A 21,148-nucleotide genomic window follows, 5' to 3' on the forward strand; every position below is an offset into this window, starting at 1 on the left:
GACTCAATAGTTTTATTCATGATTAGTAACATCAGCACCGTCTGGACTGAGCTTAACACCCGCTGATGTAGCCCCTGTTCAACACCTGAGCTGAAAATAAATGTTTAAATAGGTAGTTTACTGAGTATCTTCGTCAGACAGATGACTTTACACCATGCAACTTCCATGCAATTACGGTTGAGGGTTATAAATGACTGCTTATATGGTTATAAAGGACTATTCCATCAATAAAACGGTATACAGTGAGTGTATGATCAAAAAGGGCTGCGTATTACACTAATAAAGGGAGTATTTCATCAATTAAAGGCACATAAAAGCATACACTATCTGACCTCATGAATGCTTATATGGGGGAGGGAGTCAAATTCACCTATAGTTAAACTGGTCATTTCATTGTGATTTCCCCCCTCACATTTTTATATTTGCATTCTACCGTGCACCATTTTTAATAGCTGTGCACTGTGAAATATTTAGGATTTTTTAACCAAACCTGGGGTTATTTGACTGGGCTGTATTGCAGATGCCCAGCAGGATTAAGGAAGTCAGCAGTCCCTACAAGTGCCTTGGAGGAAGGCAAAAAACACAGAAATTGTAGTCTACCATCCCCTTTAGAAAAACAATGTGAATTGTTGGTCCAAAAGCCCTGATGTCCTAATAAAAAAACATGCCTCAAGGTACTGAGTCCCAACTGTCCTGTGTACTGTCTTTGATGCTGTCAGTATTTGTGATATTCTGAGTAACTCCGCGCACACACACAATCAGCAAGTATAGGAACAAATTTATTTCAATTTAAAACAGATACCTTGTCATTATGTTTCTCTCTTAGAAGGCGGCAATGATCATAAGTCATGTTCATGTTTGAATGAGGATCAGGCAACAGTGGTTGAAACAAATACATGAAACACATAAAAAACAAAGAAATATGGCAAGAGTAATGTAAATCAATAATCGATAATAACCAACCGATTCAACCCTTTCACCAAGGGCTCTGCATCAATGAAAACATCCAAGCCCTCACTTCCAACACAAAATAAACAGCACATGCAATTATAATTACAGTTTCTTAAAAAACAGCAGATTATCTTTTAAATCTTCAATCTTAAATACAGAATAAAGTCTTTGTGTGTACTTAATCATCTATCCTTTGTTTAGTCTCTGGTGTGTTTTTAAAAAGGGGGACCGCCTCAGGTGGCAGTCCTTTGATGATGACCACAGCGTTGGCACTTAGAGAGAGCCTGGCTCTAGAGAGAGTGGGGTTGGCACACTCAGTATAATACATAATTTACATTTGGTTTACATACAAAATAAAGAAAAACACAGCATTTTATACACCACTACACAATTGACCATCAGGTTTCATTGGAGTGAAAAAAAGAAAGAAAAAAAAAGAAAGAAAGAAAATCAAGTGGTCCTAAATACAATAGTGTTCTGGTAAGTTTTCTTATCATACAAAGAGAAGAGAAAGTGAGAACAAAAAAACACTTTTGTTGTTAAAAAAAAAAAAAAAAGGAAAACAAGCTTTAAGTTCTAAATATGCACTAACTCCATGTTGATCTCCAAAAGATAAGTATGATTGAATTTATTCCAACTTTGAATACCAATGGGCCGGGTGTATTATATATCCCCAGTCACCCAGTGGTCACAGAGCATGCTAGATAACAGTAAAGGGCCAGCAACGTCTGCACAAAGCCTTTACTATTCAAGGCAATGAAAGGCAATAAAAGGGAACGTGTTACAGTGAAACAAACAATCCAGTCTTTTAACTGGTCAGTGCTCAAAGGGACAAGGTGACTAGGAGAGGATGCAACTGAAAAACTACAGAGTTTCCTATAGTCTGCCTAACCTCTTTCCAGCTCGTACATGGTGGGATTAACACGTGAAAACACACTGTGCAACAAACGCTTTTAACGAACCACCAAACCGCCAGCCTGTCAGCCCTTCACCGCGTACCAGAGGCGTAGTGCTAAGTCTGCAGGTGACTGAGCGATGTAGGGTGTACATCACCATCTAAGCGAGCTGCACTCAACACAGTAAAGCTTCACAATCGTAAAACTGCTGTTTAATACTCAAGTATCCATACTGAGACGTCATTCCACCTTAATACTGGCATCCTGATACATACAGGACCTCTCAATCTATGACAGGCATCTCTGTCTAACAGTTGGCCGTCCGCTTGCTCAGCTCGAGGCTAGTGTCACTTGTCAGCAGACAAAATGGCAGTAAAGGTTTGTTGGCCTTCAGGTATAACTCAAACACTATGTGGAAACTACACAATACTCAGTGATGTCTTAAAAGTAGTGTCTTTTGGTGAAAATAGTGTTTCTATACTGAATGGAGTCAACTCCAGGTAATACCGTAATACTAATGCAATGAAAAAATAAAAAAAAAAAAAGAAATAATGAATGTTATGGGCGTGACATTGTCTGAGAGCCAGAGACTGGGTCCTTTTGACTTACTGTTGGGCCATATAAATAAATTAAAAAAGACATAAAAAGGATTGTATAAAAGAAACTGCTTAGTGTTGGTCATCTCTCTTTACACACCTTATTATGTTTGCATTAACACCCTGCCTACAGTTCTTACAGCACATAAGTAATCTCCATTTATACACAAGGATTAGTGGATGACTTGGTTCACTGTGGTCCTAAATTCCACTCCCACTGTCTGCCTGATGTACTGTGATAGCCCTTAATGAGGATGAAGGATAAGTCGCCTGTAGAAAAGGTCAAAGACCAAAAAAGTATATCTGCACATCACTGGCACTATCAAAGCAAGCTTCAAAAAACTGGAAATTAACAATGCAAAACCAACGACAGAATTTTTTTGTGTTAAATTACAAATAGCAAGCATGGACCACGTAGGTCTTCAATCACTGATAAAAAACTCCACCTACTTTCGTATTGTACATTTTCTAAGTATGCATTACAGCGCTGCGTCTATAAACCAAGAGGAAATACATGTTTCTTTTTTTTCATTTTTTTCCTTTTTTAAATCAAACAAAACAAATGTGAGGGCTCCTAAAGAAACCATACAGTATTATCTTGGATGGAGATGTGATGGCAAGTACAACTGGAAATGTCTTAATAGAAATAGAAAGCAGAGATAAAGTCCATACTATACCAGACATTTGTTTTTACAGCAGTTCAGACTCAAGTAGGCTCCACCATGAGAAAGGAGCGCTTCAACATGACAGAATCAAAAGCAGTCAAATTATCAACACCTTCAAACCTGGTCCATAAATTAGATAAATAAAAAAAAAATCTTTAATTACTCTTTTTAAAATCATCTTGTCACCATATTGTGAAGAATCTTACCAGCCCTAGTTAGTCCAGAGTATTCGTCTGGAGCTGGAGCTGTTGCAGTAGTGTGGAGTTGTGAGGGTTGAAGAGGTTGGGTGGGAGGAACCTCTTTTCTCTGACTATTACTCCTTGTCCGTCATTTCCTCAACACCACTCAGCGCAGCTCTGTGTACAGTCCTATTAATCAAGTGAACAAAATCCATAATCACAGTATCAATACTACCATAAATTCATAAGAAAAAAAAACTACGCTATTGAAAGAAGTGGATTTTTTTTTCCTTTTTGCGAAAGATGAGTACCACAGAGCCTTTTATTGTACAGGAGCGTTTTTGTGTATATGTATTTACAAACAAATATACACAAACAACAACGTTTGCAGACTTCAGAGTACGTTTTTCTGTGAAAGAAGGTTCGTAGCCCCCCTCCTCTCACAACTCAACAGCAAGCAATCTTTTTTTATATATAAACAAAGTGACTATACAGTAAAAAAGTAAACAGAAGCACGTCCTGTGTTGATATAATGGACGACCATCATGTCAACCCGCAGGAAGTGTGTCTGATCGGACGGCTGAGTGACGCAGGTATGACGTCATCAGAGATGTTACACCGCATGGGTTTTATTCACAACCCGGGCATGAGTGTGTTTTACTTACAGCTTTTTATAAGTCAGATAAGCTACTTGCAGCCCAACCTGCGAATGCGCCCAGTGCTCTGCGGGCCGATAAACACTGATGACATCATGCTCCCCTTGGCACCTGCCTGTGCTAATCAGAGCAGAGCCTGTGTCAAAAGCAAGGTCTTGTCACCCGCTCCTGGTGTGATGTAGTGTAGGTGTATATGAGTAGTGCCAGATGCTGTGAAGGTCACATGGAAGGTAACAGATTGTCTCTGTGAATCCATACAGAAAACATCTGGAGGAGGGAAGCAATGCGATTAACTTAACAAAATCCCACAGAAATCTGCAAAGGATACTAATGTCAAGTAAATTCCTGGTTGCTTGTTTTTGGACTTTTGTTACGTGAATTTTTCTAACCTTTTTCTTGTCACCCGCTAATTTTGCCATTGTTAAATAGAAGTACACATAGCAACAAATTAATATCATTAAAATGTTTAAAAAGTCTCAGTAAAGGAACAGATTTTCATGAGCTTTGTCTCTCCGTCTCGTGCTTTTTTGCCTTAGTGTGTTTACGTATGCCTTTAGTTTATAATATATATTTCTCTATTTTTTTTGCGATTGCAATGCTCACACTGGATGGTACATTCATAGATGCAAGGTGGAGACAGAACCCTTTGCCCCGTCCCCTTCCCCTCACTTCCTGTGTTCACGCATGTTGTTTCCCCACTGAGAGGCTGTGCTGGGTCTTCGGTGATGCATTTTATTCCACACTGTATTGCAGCTCCGTGGGTGGCTTCACGAGCTACAGTGCTCACTCACGTCCACACCTTCGAGTGCTCAGAAAGGAGACGATTCTGTGGATCTGATCTCACACCACGGAGGGTTAACTCCAGGGGAAACCAAAGGGTTGACCCCACAATTTACCAAAAACGCTGCTCCTCACTAGTCGTCGTTGCCCCAAACATACACACAGATGCCACACGCACAAACACCAAAGTCCCGTCCATAGTCATTGTACAACCCGTGGGACAGGTCTATGTGCCAGATCAGTGTGCCAGAGCCAGCAGCCGGGGCCAAATTTGACACATGGACCAGATTTGGGAGGAGCGGGGACTCTGACACAACAAGCTGCCGAGAAAAGGAGGAAGAGGGCGAGCTTTGGTGAAGGGGAAGGGGGGCATTTGGAGGTGGCAGATCTGTGAATCTAATGTACTGGGGGGAAAAAAGAAAAAAGAAAAACGACAGGTTCTATTGGTGTGTGTGCGTGTGTCTGTATGTGTGTGTGCCGGCATAGTATGTTGTATGATGCATGTGGAGTTGAATGCACACTCCGAATGAGGTGTGCGTTTGTGCAATGGGGAGGAGGTGTGCGCCGAGTGCGGGCCCTCACACCAGGTTGTACTCTTTGAGATTGAGCTGTAGGATGGTGTCTTTGACAGCTGCAAACACAAAGCGGATGTTCTCAGTGTCCGTGGCACAAGTGAAGTGGGAGTAGATGATCTTGTCGCTGTCTGGGTTTAAGTCCACAAACATCTTCAGGATGAACTCCCGTGCCGCCTGGGCATCTCTCTGGGGGCCTTGAGCATCAAGACAAACAATCAGTCACAAAATCATTACGTATATGTACATATACATATATAAAGCCTTACTGATAATGGATTTTGCATCCAATGCAGACATTATTTGGGGGTAAAAAAAAAATCATACAATATAATATATGCGCCATTACCTTTTTTATACATAAAAATAAACGTTTAGAGCAAGGAATCCTCAAATTTGGTGATCAAATATCTGCAATAGAGATTTTTACTGGAAGCTCATAATTTACAGTTGAACAATTAACTTCCTAACTCCTTAACACAATCTGCACCACCATCTGCTCAGCTGTGATGTGCTACTCTGCCAAATCTCTGCTATACAAACTATTGTAAACAATGGAGTCTGCTGGATAAAATACACAGTGCTAATGACTGCATGGTCTTTAAATTATCTGTGCTTTTTACAGTGATATGTACTGTGTTTTTTGCACACTGGCCAGCATATACAGTGATTACATATATCAATGTTGTGTGTGTGACTAGGTAATATTGTCCGGTAATATCAGCCAACCAACATATTGCTCAGGCTCTAATTATCTATTCCTCATCATCAGAACTTTATACCACATTGTTAAGCTATACCGGAGTGCAAAGACTTTAATAGTTCAAAAGCTGCTCTACAAACCTTCAGGGTAATATTCAATGTACAAATAATGGATAACTTCAACAGAACTTTAAAACAAATTAAGGTGATTTTTCTATATTTTTGCAGAAATATCAACTTTCTAATAATTCACCAAGATTATGCAAATCAACCCAGAAAAACACAGACCTGTGAAACTGTAATACCGGCACATACATAAACGCACATACACACACACACACCATCAAACAGGGGATCTCACCATCAAACTCGGGGAAATAGTCCACCAAGTGTGAGTAGGAGATCTTCTCCTCCAGCAGGTCCTTCTTGTTGAGGAAGAGGATGACGGAGGAGTTCTGAAACCAGGGGTAGGTAATGATAGTCCTGAACAGAGCTTTACTCTCCTCCATACGATTCTAGTTTGGCGAGAAGAGAGAAAGTTACAGGTCAGTGAATAATGTTTTGTGCTATCAGTCTCTTTGATGTAACTCATTTACACGTATGCATTTGACATACATATGACACACTGCAGAAGTAGGGCTAAACAATTAATCAAAATCACACTGAAATCACAGTATTGCTAAGTGCAATATCTAAATCACAGAAGGTGCATTTTTTGATAGGTTAAATGTGAGTGTGTACCATTCTAACTGAAGCATTGTGGAGCTACAGAGATGCCCTTACAAGTCATATCCCCCCAATAAAAAAAAAAACAACAACAAAAAAAAACGCAAATAGTTTTTTTTTTTTTTTTTTTTTTTAAACCAGTTAACATGAAAATTATCATACAAAAAATGATTGCAAATGTTATTGCAATCACAATATTGGTCAAAATAATTGCAATAGGATTTTTTTCTCCATATCCTGCAACCCTAATGAGAGAGGGCTTGTGTGTGCATCATGGGGCATTTCAGGAGTAGGAAAGATTAACCAAGATTTCAATAATGACTACTGCATGAGGCTGTTTTTTTTTTTCTTCTAAAGTGAGAGAAAACTGCTCCCTGCATTAAAACCAAGCAAAGAAATGTAAAAAAATAAAAAATAAAAAAAAATGCCGTTTCCAAATGCATCACAGTCTGTCACAATTCTGACATTATTATGGGACCAAATAGCAGTATGATTTATGATTTCTTTATGATTGTCAGTGTGAGTGTATGTGACAGCGACAGACGGCGAGTGTGTCCACCCACCTCGTTGTCTGATTCCACCAGGACCTGGTCGTACTCACTGAGCGCCACCAGGAACATGATGGAGGTGACATTCTCAAAGCAGTGAATCCACTTCCTCCTCTCTGACCTCTGACCCCCTACATCCACCATCCTGACGCGGGGATGAAAGTTAAGCAGAAGGAGAGCAAGTGAAGAAACAAGAAAAGAAACATGATATTGGCATGTAAGCCTTGGTCGGCTCACAACAAAGGATTTAACATTTTGTTCTAAGAAAATTAAATATTCAAGATCAGAACACCAAAATGTCACACAACACTTCAAGGTCTTGTCAAACTGGTGGCATGCTTAAATTTTCAATATTCCCTGGAATGTCACTGAATGGTTTAGGGAACCATTCTGTTGCTTTGATTAAGATTTTGAATCCATCAAGACAAATCATATGTTCCACTCCAAAATGAAATACCCTCAATTTACATAGTGATGCCTACTCTTGTGAATATGATGGAACAAAGCTAAGAGAGAGAATTTTATAAAGGCAGTAGAAAAGTAAGTACGTTACACCTAAGTCTTTTGTTGTAAAATTATTGTTTTTAATCAGACATTACATACATAAATATATTGATTAATGAACGTCAGGAAATGGTTTGTTTCACAAAATACTGAATTTTGGAACAAAACACTTCATTTTGTTCGGTGTAGAGGTGCTTGAAGTCCAGAAAGGCTTACTTCGAGTGTAGGTGTTCCTTAACCATTTTCAGCACATGACCCAAATGAAAAATATAGTCTCTCATCCTGGGTCCCATGGAAGTATATTTTTACTGTCTTGTGGAGACAGAGCAGAAGTAGACCTATCATTCATTCTGGGTCCTGACCAATTGTTTAAGAAATAAACTTTAAACTTTAAAAGTTTAAGTTTTAGTGAGCTTATTTTTTATTTATTTTTTTAAATTTTTTTTAAAGAGTCGACATAATGAATATCTGATGGATTCAAGACCTACAGAAGAGGTTGAAGCAGAATTACAAACAAGACTTCAGCAAACATGGCAGTCATGATAAGTGTTCCTCTGTACTGATAATTCAGAGCTAACATAGTGGACAGTTTGCTGAACTCTACTTTTGGTGACTACTATACAGACAATAAGTAGACACCCAAGAAAGAAAGAAAGAAAGAAAGAAAAAGAAAGAAAGAAAGAAAGAAAGAAAGAAAGAAATGTGATCTTTTTTTAGCCAAAGTAAATACATGAGTCATGTATATCACCAACCACCAATACTAGGACTTCCTGCCTAAGACAGATCTTCAATTAATTTTAACATGAATGCCACTCAATTTAAGAATTCACATATTTTTTTGAACTATTAAAGTCCAATCAATATTTGTGAACACAAGCAGCTCTTCTTTAAAGCTGCAACTAAACTATGACTAAAATCTGTGATATTCTCAAATATTGAATCTGCAGCTGCTTCTTAGGCAATGAATGAGAAATTGAAATTGATTTATAGAAAAATGAGGCACAGAACCGTTGTGAGTTTAAGAACAAACAAATTATGTGTCCATATTCCTAAAAAGTCTCCTTGTTGCTCTTACTGTTACCTTTGCTATATTTCACAGTTCATACTCTATGGAGCAACTTGGGAGCAGCACAGCAGCAAACTGAGCAGTGACACAACCCTTAAACTGCTAAGTCTGGAATGAAATGTGCATAAAACCCCTGCTGAAGTGTCCTTGTGCAAGACACCAAATCCCTACCAGCTCCAATGGTGCTGACCCTGCTCTTGACCACTTTATGGAAGGGGACAAGCAAAAAGAGAAACTTCCCCATGAGGATCTATACAGTATTACAAAGGCTTAATACGTGATGACCTCTCAGATTTGACTCTTTGCTATCTGGTTTCTGGCTTTTGCAAAATACTGTGTATATTCACCAAGAGATTTGACTAATCTGGGCAGTAGGAATTCTCTTTGCAACAATTCACCAAATGCATATCAGTACACTTGGCTTAATGCTAAGATACCGCTGCACTGATTCAAAACAACTTGTATCAGCCAAAGCTCGGAAGGTTCACAGCAAAATCGACGCAGGCTTCTGTCTACTGGAGAAGCCTGGTAAAAGCTACAGTTTATGCATTATGCTTGTATTTTATCCATTTAGCAACTAATGTCTTTTACTCCTTGTGTGATGTTTGTCTCTGACAGCTGTGAGCCCAGGAGAGGTTTGCATCTTGCGTCTCCTTACTGATCACAGAAACAAAACAAACCCTCGCCCTCTTCCATGCACCTCTGATTATTGTTTTGTCAAGAATCATGAGGGCGGGACAGCAATTATAAACTGTATTAAAATATCTATACTCTAAGAGATTCACTGTTTTGCAACCAGTGGCAACCTATAGTGTAAGTTAGATGAAACTGTTTCCACCATACTTAATTACACCACACGGCACTGTTTTGAGACAGGGCATCTCATTGAATTGTGAGCTGCTTAAAATGTATCTTGTTCTCAGTGGTTGATTCTGTACTGACGTGTTTTAAACTGGTCTCACAGAATGATGAACACAAATCATTTATGGAAATAACTTACAGTATTTTTTAAATTGAGAGGCATTCATCTTTAACCTGTGATTATCCAGGAGTCAACATCACATTTGATACTAGATCAGTCTGAAGGTAACTATTCACATTTCATATATTAGGACAAGAAGGGAAGATCATAAAGCATCCAATTCTCTATCAGATTGCTTTCCATTTTTTCCCCTGGTGTGAGTGATAAAGCACCACACTTGAACAATTTTTTCTCCACTTGTTTCCTCCACATGAGTGGACGAAACAAGTGGAGAAACAGAGGAGGCACAAAGTTGAGGACAAGAGGAGGAACAGAATAGATAGGGAGGTGAACAGGTACAGATGCAAGGACAGGAGGCAGGTAAGAAGACAGAAAACCATGAAAAAGAGGATGGTAGTGTGGAGGAAAGGGGAACAGAGAGGGTGATACAGACAGCACCTCTGATGGTAGGATCCTTTTGATGGTGGAAGGAAGCAGTCCTACGTCACCTGACTGGTAGCTACGAGCTGAGAAATATATCTCAAGAAACAGAATTCATGAGAGATGGACTAACATCTAAGAATCTCTGTAGGGCAGCAGAGATTGATGTACAGAGTTTCAGTTTGATACAAATGTTTGCAGGCAGATAACCTGGCAATTGCTGTAGCCATTTGTGAACAACAATGCTGTCTAAAATAGTGACTGAGAGCTGTCTGAATCCTCACAAGGTTTCAGCTTTCCTGACAGTATTTCTCCTTGACAAGGTCAGCTGTCACTCGTCTGGGAGTTTAGGTCCCAGTTTCATTAAGGGTTCATCTGTGACAACAGATTCAGTAAAATGTTCAAGTCAAGGAACTTTTGTAGCAGAGCTTTTGGTGGACATAACTACAATCTAATGGCTGACCTGGCTTATTTTGTCCAAAGATGCACAGGAGCATGCCTCTGACTGAGTGCCACGGTGTCCCATCGATTTGCACAGACCAGACAAAATTCAAAAAGCGAGGCTGCCCCCCTAGTGGTGGCCCAGTGCGCTGTGGTCCACAGAGACCCAGGGCCAATAAGGGCCCTGAAGGGACCTGCGGCCCAAATAACATTCCTCAACCGCGGAGAGGACGACCTCGTTTCTTCTGCCAGCCGGAGAGAAGAGGAGGAGAGGAGGAGGAAGAGAGGAGGTGACCCATTTACAGAGACCGGGCACCAGAATGTAGGACTTTGTGCTCATAAGGGGGTTGTGTATGTGTGGTATAAATGTTGCTGGGTGGGTAGGGCTGGGTCGGTAAAATAATAGAGGAGACTGTGTGAGACTATGAGAAGAACATCGAGCAGTTATGTCTTTCAGTGTCTATGACTGGGGAACAGGTTTGAGAAGCGAGAGAATGGAGTATGGACACCCAAGTCAACTCCTACGACTTGAGTTGTAAGGGTGATAAGTCGGCCTTGCTAGGGTTGATCAAATCTTGCAGCAATTAATGGGGGTGGAAAAATAAGTAAAAAAAATCATGGGTTTGGGGCTTAGGACACACAAATGTTAGATGAATAATTGGTTAAACATGTCATGAGCAACATGGAGGGGGCTGGATTCGAGAGCCAAAACAGGCATCTTTCTACCTGAAAATGATGCTCTGCAAGTCGAAGGGGTACTCTATGATCCCTGTGGTGGGGATGCGCACCCTGAGCACATCCTGCTGGGTGGGAAGATAGTTGGGATCTGCAATTCGATCCAGATCGGAAAGATAACTACAGGCAGGCCAGTCGAGAAGAGAAGGAAAAAGAGAAGGGGAAAAAAAGAGATAGGAAAACAGTTATATAAAGCGTGACAGGCAGTTATCGCAACCCCTCTGCCATTCCAGGAAGCGTGGATCAGTCCTGTAGGAAAGGCCTCACGGAAAACACCACAAGAAAGGGGTGTTAGTGTCACTGCTATACCACCACTCCCGTCCACAAACCAATACAATTTTCCAGCAGTTATCTATAGATTTACTTGAGTTTCTCTGCCAATTTGCGGCCTGCGTTCAAGTTTCTCGGCAAACAAAGAATAATTTCTTTGAATTTGCAGCTTTAGGTAAGGAACAATTTGATCCTGTTGGACTTGGCTATGAAAGGTCAAGTGCTTTGTGAATTGTGTTTGACAGTGACAGCGAGGAGGGATCAGTGACAGTGGTAGCAGTGACCTTAGAGACAGAAATAGCAGCAACCTGAAATGAGATTAAGAAGGTTCGGACAATTATTATATCAAAGAGTCCAGGAGGCATATTCTCTACATATTCTCAGGGACATAACTGAGCAGTTTTAATTTAAAATTAAAAAATGTTACCACTCCAATCTATTTCAGAGCTTGCCCAATTCCAATTGATTCACAGATTATGAAGCTACATCCTGGAGAACCTTTGACATCACTGTCTAATCCTTCTTCATCTGCTATTTGGTGGCTGCTCCCCTCACGCTTCAGTGGAGCACATCCATCCGGCCTCAGTATTTTATCCCGGGGCCAGAACCTCAGCACCACTCTAAACACAAACCACTGATCTTTAATCAGGTTAACCCACCTGCCCCTCAGGCTCATCTGATCTCAATACAACATAACTTTATTTTCCTCTCTGGGACAACTGGCCATTCAGACAAATGGACCTTTGCCAAGTAACTTGTGATCAGTGCAGGCTGACATTAAGAATGCTTGACATCTCACCATGACAATGTGCGTGCATTTGCTGCCAGCAATTCATAAAGTTTCGCTATAATTGCACTGACAGAGGTACTGACGTAGTATCCATAATATAATCAAGTACCCATATTGTATGCCGCCCGTACGACTGGAAATTGTCCCAAGAGCCAGAAGAATGTTAATACAACTAAAAATTGTCTGGCTTTATTGTTCAGACCATCCTGCAAAAAACACAACCGCAAAATACAACCCCAATCATGATATTAATTTCCAAATACAAACCATTTTTTGATAATAGGACCAGAGGGGAATCATAATATTCTTATCCCCTTCAACACATTTACCCAAAGAATTCTATGAAACCCCTTGTACTATTGCAGTAATGTCCTGAGGGTCATCAGTGGTTTGGTCAAAGCCTCTAGCCATGGTGGTGCTGTGGTAACGGTGCCATGGGGGTACCTGAAGATGACGTTCTCCAAGTCAAATGGGTACTCTATGATGCCCGTGGTGGGAACACGGACCCTCAGCACGTCCTGCTGGGTGGGAACATACCCCTCCGCAGTCACGCGGTCTATATCACTAAGGTAACTGGAAACACACATGAACAGTGTGGGAAACACTGGGATGAAGACATATTCACACTCTCTCTATACCCCACTTTCGCAATTACTTGTACACTCACACACAAACAAATGCATAGATTAAACATAGACAAACACACATGCTGCTTACACAAAATACAGGCATCTACATGTTCTTTCTCTCTCACACACACACACACACACACACACACACACACACACACACACCTAGAGCAGCATTAAACTGTAATACAGTAAGGCCACAACCAGGGGGCACTAGGAAGCGAGTGAAGCAGATCAGTGTCTTTGGGCATTTAGCCTGGGGTTGCATATTACAATATAATGATGGCAAACACACACAATAACAACACATGTGGATGACAGGGGTTAAACAGGAAACATGGCACCATTTTATCCCAAGGTGAAAACACTTGCACTGTAAAATCAATCTACCCATGGATGTTTTATCCCACTGTACTTGCACCAGTGGTGACCACCAGACGAGAAAGATCAAGTTTAGATTTTATTCAAGCTGTGGCTGTTTTTCAACTGCTTAGCATATAGAATGGGAACTACTGCACGATAGCAGGCATCAAAAATTTGATATGCTGTAGCTGAGAGCTCATAGACACTAGTATGCCGATACCTGCTGAGAAAAGACTGAGATGCTCTTGTGCATCACACACTTTTAGTCCTCAGTGCAAATTTCTCACACTTTTCTGCTGCCCAAGAAAGGTAAATTTTAAAAGATCTGGTAACCATATATTGTAGAGACTTAAATAATAGAGCATGTATTAGTCTCATATGACAGTATCTGGTGTAAATGTGGTGGCCAACTTTCAGGCAAGATGGTGGCTTGACAGGAACTGTTCTGCTTTGAAGACACAGTTTGCTGCTACATTTTTCAGCCACAAAAGAACTAACAACACTGAAAAAAACACCGATTCCCAACCCTAGCATCAGACACATAATGTAAGTGCTAGATGGGTGAGGGAGCATGAACTTTGGGTCAATGGTCCTAGTCTCCACTTCTCTTATTTCTGTCTTCCTTCAGTTCACAGAGGCACTGAGATAACACACTGCAGTAATCGCTCTAATGAATTGTCATCTAGTGTAGATAGCATTTAGCCAGCAGCCAAGTAGTAGTCAGTTTTCTCCATGACGTACAGGTTTCGATATCCTTTGGCACATAACCAGACAAGATTTTTTTCCTATTCTTAAAATCATTTTGTGGATGTTAAATTGTGAAAGTGCCTGCTGAATTTGGAAACCGATCAGCCAATACGGCCAGTGGATGATGAAGTTGGTGCTCTGCATACAATATTACAAAATCCACAAGGTAATTGTGCTTTCGCAATATTGTACATACATCAGCACAGCCAGCACCGCAGAACCAGCCACCACCCACACAGCCAAACACACCCTAATTATTATGAAAACGGGTTCACCTTGAGAACAACTCTGTCTCCTTGACACACATTACATTATACTACTGCTGCAAACACACACAAGCTGACTGCCTCATATGAAAACAGACACACCTTCATGTTGCACGCATGATCAAAGACATAGTTCACATACTGTACCCTATACATAAATGTACAAAGAGACTAATTCCAATGTTTCCAGAACCAACAGAATCAAAACATATTTACCTTGTCAGCTCTTATTTATGTCCAGTTTATTTCTATTCTTTAAGAACAAAAAGTTCAATGTTTATCCACTGCTTTAATGTCTAATTCAATTCCTTCTTTGTCTCTTGTGTGCATGGGGTCACGGTGAGGTTGTGATGTGTGGCGGATTGTGTGCTTGGGAGCAGTTTCCTTGCAGCTTGAGTGCATAGCGGCACAGTGAGCATGGCAAAAGTTGGGAAGAAGACATTGTTTGCTGTTACATTTTTCAGTTACAACAAACTAACTACATGTCATCAATTCCCAACCAGAGCATCAGACACATAAGCCACATTCATTCATAGTCTACACAAAAATTCAACAAGCACGCTCACATGTATTCACACAAATACAATCCCTAAATGCTACACACACACAAAACACAGATACATACTATTTGGTGGAATCAGAGAGTTGATATTCTCTGCGGCGATCATAGGCCTCCTGTATGCCCGGGTCAGCCCACAGCATCTTGATGGCTGCGATGTAGGGCTGGTCAAACCCGTTGATCTTCTCGATGTCTACCTCCTTCACTAGCATGGCATTAGACTGGACAGAGACAGGTGAGGGAAAAGATGGTGAGATGAGGGAAAGGGGCAGAAAAACATGGAGGAATGAGAGATGACAGGACAGAGAGACATACAAAAAAATTTACAGGAGTTGCCAAATTTATCAATTGTGCCTCCCACTGGCTATTTCCTATACATATTCTTTACGTGGGCAGCTTTCTGGGAAGATTTGTCTCTGCCCAGAAAAAAAATCCTTCTATTTTAATCTGAAGTTTGTCAGTATGACAACTCTTAAGAGAGAGCTGGATGTGCTACTGCTATTTCGCAATACACAGACCAGTAAACCCTCAGCTCCTCCACTTCCTTCTCCCTCTTTCCAATTCCTGCGGTGGCACTAAACATGCCGAGGGAGAACAGTGAGACGGTTTGGCATCCTTCACAGTTTATCTCAGGTTAATGAGCCTACACGGGACTGAAGTTTTCTGTCGCTACAAAACATTTGTGCTTCAGTTCCCGAGTAGCAGCAGATTAGTATAAACTGACAGTGGTGATATAAGCAGCATAGTTTAGTGAAAATGTAAGCGTGTGTTTAAGATGGTTAAAAATATACAGAAATGCAACAGTAACTTCAAATCCTGACTATTCTGTTTAATCTGTAAATGACTGAGGCAGGTGGAGCACATATCTCTCTGAACTCACACCCAGCAATACATAATGAGTCATATTCTCAGATACAGACTCATCTTCATGTAGCTTTATTTTTTTAACAATTTTTTGTTTGTTTGTTTGTAATAAGTCATAGTTAGCATAAGTCAGACTTTTCTCCACTCTTGGTTTAGGTGTGGTCAGTGCAGGATAATGGTGATTTGCTCATGCTGCACTGAACACAACAGAGCCTCCCACTGTGAAAAAGAAAGTGAAACCTGAATTCTACAATATGCTTACGTCACCAATATCTACAATGCTATGATGCAATGTAGATATTGGTGACGTAAAACTTTACGGAGGACTCTCTGGAAACTGTGCATGTGATACTGATCAAAGGCAGCCCATCTGTGCTTGCTTGCTTTATGAACATTTTTGTAAGAAACAAACATGAATTCATTTTTTGAAACAGATTTATGGCATTTTACTGCAGTGTGTTTGCCCCCTTAGTAAGGACATAGAACACAGAAACTGTCCTCTGCAAAACCAATAAGATCAAAACCTTGTCGATAGCAGTTTTTCAAAGCAACCATGTTGCACCTCTTTCAAAGTGAATGGGTGATCCACCCCAAACCAAATGGACACCATGTTTGAAGTAATATCAAACCAAAATCCAGTCGATATAAACAGAGCTCCCTATATACGTATAGCCTACTTATTTAGCTACTGTACTCGATAGGCCTTTTTGACAGCAGCCATTTTAACATGAGATAGTAGGGTAAACACAGGTGTCATTGATGAGATTAAATAAGGCTTAGCTCCATTTCGGTGTAACAGAGCCAGAGCCCTGGTGTTAGGGTTAGGGTGCATGCTGGCTCACTGGGGTGGCTCTGTTGCACCTAAATGGAGCTTAACCACTGTTTGCACTGTGTGTACGCGTAGCAGTTTGTATTTCAAACCATATGTTTTGACAGGTACAGTATACATGCTTTTGGTGGACACATGTTGGATGAGGATTGGGAGCGTCTTCGTCAACCACTAGACCAACCTGCTGCTGCTAGCTAGATCAGTCTGCCCTCTAAAGCCCATTAGGATTAGTTTTACATGAGCATGGTTTGTGAATATAAGCCTAGCCACGGAGATCTATCACATTTTGGCAGATACTATAGATATTATATGTAGATATTATATATTTAAGTATGTACAATGCATTGCGCTATTTTGTGATGATGAAAATGTATAGTAAAAAAAAATTTAAAAAAGAATTGCGCTGAGACAGAAGTTAACTACTGTCTTTCAAGTTAGCTACTGTCTTTCATTGGAGGTAAAACATGCAGATCCTTGGACCTGCATGATACAACCAGACACCACTGGTTTGGCCACATATGCTGTTAATTCCCAGTGTAGACCAGTGACTCTCAACCCTGATCTCTAGACCCAGAGCTCTGCTGGTTTTCTATCCTACAGTGAATGTGGTTAATTGCATTCACCTTGTCTCCCTGGTGGAATTCAGTCCCTAATTAGTCTCCGACTCAATTCCCCGTTAATATAGTATCAGATATTGACGCTGAAAAATGCAAATCATGCAAAGGTGGGCAGGGATTTTAAGCCCCAACATGTAATGTGTGCTGTTTTTTGACATTTAGGAAACATGCCCATTGGAACCTTGCACCAGTCACCTAAATGAGACATGTACAAACTTATTCATGTTCAGAAGCCCTGAGCTGACTTAACTAATCCTCATTTTAAAGTAATTTTGCCCAAAGGGCCCCTAATAAGAAAAGAGATTTCAGTTTAAGTACTGAAATGTTAACAAGTCATACTTGAACACTTGTAAATAGATTCAAAGTGGTGAGATTAGTATTACTCAGGCATTTGTGTGTGGGGGGTGTTAGCAATTTCTAGTGAACTAAATTCAGGCTAGTGAAACTTAATTGTTCCTCATTTTGCTGGGGACCCCCTGGTTACCCCTCAAGGACCCATACAAGTCCCCAGACCCTACTTTGAAACCACTGGGGCTACATGGCTCATTTTTCTCCCACCGCAAAAAGTTTCCAACAACCCCATCAAAGATAATATCTGTGTGTCATCTGTACTGCTTTGGTTTTAATTCCCTGAGGCAGAGACACAATTTACTTCTAGGAGGGAAAAAAAGGAGGATGTTAAAACAAGTTGCAGACATATACATAATCTTACGTTACTTTAGAAAATGTCACTGCTTGGGATTGTGTGATTTTCTTAACTGTTACTCCATTTCCAAAGTAGAAATAGGCCACGAAACAAAGCCGTACACCTGGGATTTGTACAACAAGACCATCTTTCTCTTAGTCTCACAGCTGCTTTGCAAACATTTTTAATATGACTGCCCAACATTACTAATTCTTAAAGATTTTTTTAAAAATCATTTCTGTTTTTTTTTTTTTTTTATTAGACAGTCAGAGACCAGAAAAAGCAGGCATCCAATATAACCACATATGGCTTATTGGTTTGAGCAATGGATTTGAAGTTATGCCTTATCTGATACATGCTATGCCATTTTAAACTCCATCTGTCATTCTGTAGATCTTTTAAAAACCTATTTTTAAAGTCTTCTGCGTGTGATCTGACGACATAGGCCTATGGTGCTTACTGGCTGAGTTAGTAAACATTTTGTTGCAAACCTGTCTTCTGTATCATATATGAAAGGGAGGAATTTTCTTATCACAATAACAATGTTCCATGTCTATAATATTTGGGTTTTACTGAATTCATATAAAATGACAAAGTTATTCCCACAGTACAAATAACTGCCCATAGTAGACCTCGTGTACAGAACTAATGTCAGAGGGTGACTTCACCTCTCATTCATTTTGACCTGAGTCAGACATCTAGCTCAAAATCTATATCCTCTTTGGGACAGTAACCAGAGAGAGAGAGAGAGACAGGGCAGAGAGAGGAGATGACTTGCAGTAAAGGACCCAGACTGGAATCAAACCCGGACGACTGGAGCAAGAATTTATCAATGGCACACGTTCTATTGTTTAAGCCACTGAGCACCCCAATATTAATGATTCCTCAGAATAGGGTCATACCACATAACACAGGTTAAGTGACAAATTTCCATGTAGGTCTGATTGCAACCTTGCAATTCCTTAATCTTGAGCGGCACAGGCAGCTGAAACTCCTTTTGAATTCAGAACTCTGAATTGTTTCTCCATGATAGACAGCAGAGGGCTGATGACTATAAAAGTGGCTTCCTCCACACACATATCTATACCCTTCATTCACTAGTGTGGAGCTCAGTTTTTTCCCCCCAAGTCAAAGTTCCTCAAGGGGGTTTGAAACCATCCCACATGTTTGCAATCCAAAACAGATCAACTTTTCAAATCGTCCTCTCAAGGCTTCATTATGTCTGAATATCTCTGGTTTGTTTCTCGATGGTGACTACTCATTGCAAGAATATCAGAAAGGCGGGCATTTACTCAGCAGGACCTGCCGTTAGCCTATTCCCAGCCATTTCCTAAACAGGGCTTCATAATACCCTATTTTTTGCACGAGTTTCTGAGTTTCTCATTTTCATCCCTGATTACATGGCCAGAACAAAGACTAGCACAGCTCTGGGTCCTGATGACTGAGATTGAGAGCCACTGCTGTAGAGTAATAGGTGCATGATGCCAATACCACCCTCTCACATTTTCTATTCACACTTGCATTCAAAGCTTGCCTATCTTGCCTATCTGTCAATCACTAGCCACCAGTAAAATGCTGACAAATTTTGGCTATGGCTGGTACGTTTTGCCGTTTTTGTAGGGAACCAACCATCATTTGTAGGTACTATACCATTTTAAAAAGGTGGTACATATAATATATTATTGTCAAGTATCAATATATCCTTGTCAAGTTAAATAAAATACTTCCAGGATGAACCAGCCACTGTGGCTATTGATCAACTTTGTTCCTGTTTCAGCTGTTTCAGCAGGTCAGTACTTACTCGGTTCTGTTCATATTTGTAGGGGATCTTGAGGGTCTCTGTGGCACGGATCATGGACTGCATGGAGGTGAAAATGTTCTGGTAAACCAGCCGGATAAAGCCCCTCTTATCTTCGTCTGTGTAGCCCGCTCCATGGATGATCCTCATTTGCTTGATGAAGGTGCTCTTGCCGCTCTCTCCCGTACCTGAACAGGACACAGAACACAGAGTTTAGGGGAAAAAAAAGTTTAAAGAAAAAGTGCAGAACACAGCAAGATTAAGTTGAGGGCACTGTGAGAGAACACTGCAAAGCCAAGTAAGGGCTGAAGAGCTGGCACATCAAGAATACTTGGGGATCAGACAAAGAAACCAGGTAGCAAGCTGCACAGAAGACAGCTGCTTACAATAACAACACAATTCTGTGGAACCAAATTGAGAAAACAAACAAACAAACAAATAAAACACCATTTAGGGCTTGTCAGTTAAGAAAGCAGTAGAATGCATTTTGCCTAAAGGATATCAGACTGGGGAAAAAAGAAAAAAGGGATGGGAGGAAAAGGAGGGGGTGTCTGCCTGACAGAATGAGAGTTCAAGGAAAACATGTATTTGAGCACAATCGGCATACTTACTAATAAAAAAAAATTAACAAAATATCTGATGCAACTACACCTTTATCCGTCCCAGCAGTTTTCAACACAGGCACAGAGGCACTATTGAGAGGGTTTCATATCAGATAGGCGCACTGAAAAAAAATGTCTGTGAGATTTATTAAATATTTCAAGCACACAGGTGATTCTGTCCTCAAAACCATATGTAATTTATAAGCAAAGGTCTTAAGCTGATTTATAACTTCAACAGTAACAAAAAACAGGCCTTACTTCCATGTCAGCAAGCACTTTTAGTGTCAGTGAAAACTCAGTGTTAGGTGTCAGGGTTTTTCCCCTCACCTAAACTTGGATAACTCATTTTGGAATCAAACTCCTTATTTGTCAGTTCAACAGAGCCTTGACGACGACAACAAACCAAAGCTCTGACCCAAGACAGAGGCTCCATTAAAGGCAAAAAAGACAGAATGGTTTAATGCCAGAGATCTGAACACATGGTACAGTCTGTTTGGTTTTTTAATAATGTGTAATTAGTATTCACTTATTTCAATCCGTTAATAAGCAAGCAAAATCAGCACTACAGTTGAAACCGAGTGTTGATACAATACTTTGCCCAAAATAAGATTAATGTGGGACACCCCTCTAAGTCGGTTTCAGGCGTTACGAAATCCTTCTAAGGGAATTCTAAATTGATTAAACTAAACTGGTTATGACTGCTAATATGT

At 40.4% G+C, this 21,148-nt stretch overlaps 1 protein-coding gene across 2 annotated transcripts in view; it reads right to left on the bottom strand.

The window, feature by feature from the left end:
• Positions 1-761: 761 nt before the first annotated feature.
• LOC115380821 (guanine nucleotide-binding protein G(q) subunit alpha-like) overlaps positions 762-21,148 on the bottom strand; it is a 30,423-nt gene continuing 10,036 nt past the window's right edge. Inside the window, exons 2-7 of one of the 2 annotated variants that reach the window (XM_030082046.1) lie at positions 19,840-20,024; positions 15,110-15,264; positions 12,924-13,052; positions 7,287-7,416; positions 6,359-6,512; positions 762-5,492 (exon numbers count right to left, since the gene is read on the bottom strand). In XM_030082046.1, the coding sequence (XP_029937906.1) occupies positions 5,302-5,492; positions 6,359-6,512; positions 7,287-7,416; positions 12,924-13,052; positions 15,110-15,264; positions 19,840-20,024 (944 nt within the window). In that variant the 3' untranslated portion in view covers positions 762-5,301. Of the gene's footprint in view, positions 5,493-6,358; positions 6,513-7,286; positions 7,417-11,410; positions 11,540-12,923; positions 13,053-15,109; positions 15,265-19,839; positions 20,025-21,148 lie in introns of both variants that reach the window. The other variant, XM_030082047.1, reaches the window with a different exon arrangement.

The sequence above is a fragment of the Myripristis murdjan genome, chromosome 22, assembly GCF_902150065.1.
Source record: "Myripristis murdjan chromosome 22, fMyrMur1.1, whole genome shotgun sequence".
In the NCBI taxonomy this organism is placed as follows: Eukaryota; Metazoa; Chordata; class Actinopteri; order Holocentriformes; family Holocentridae; genus Myripristis; species Myripristis murdjan.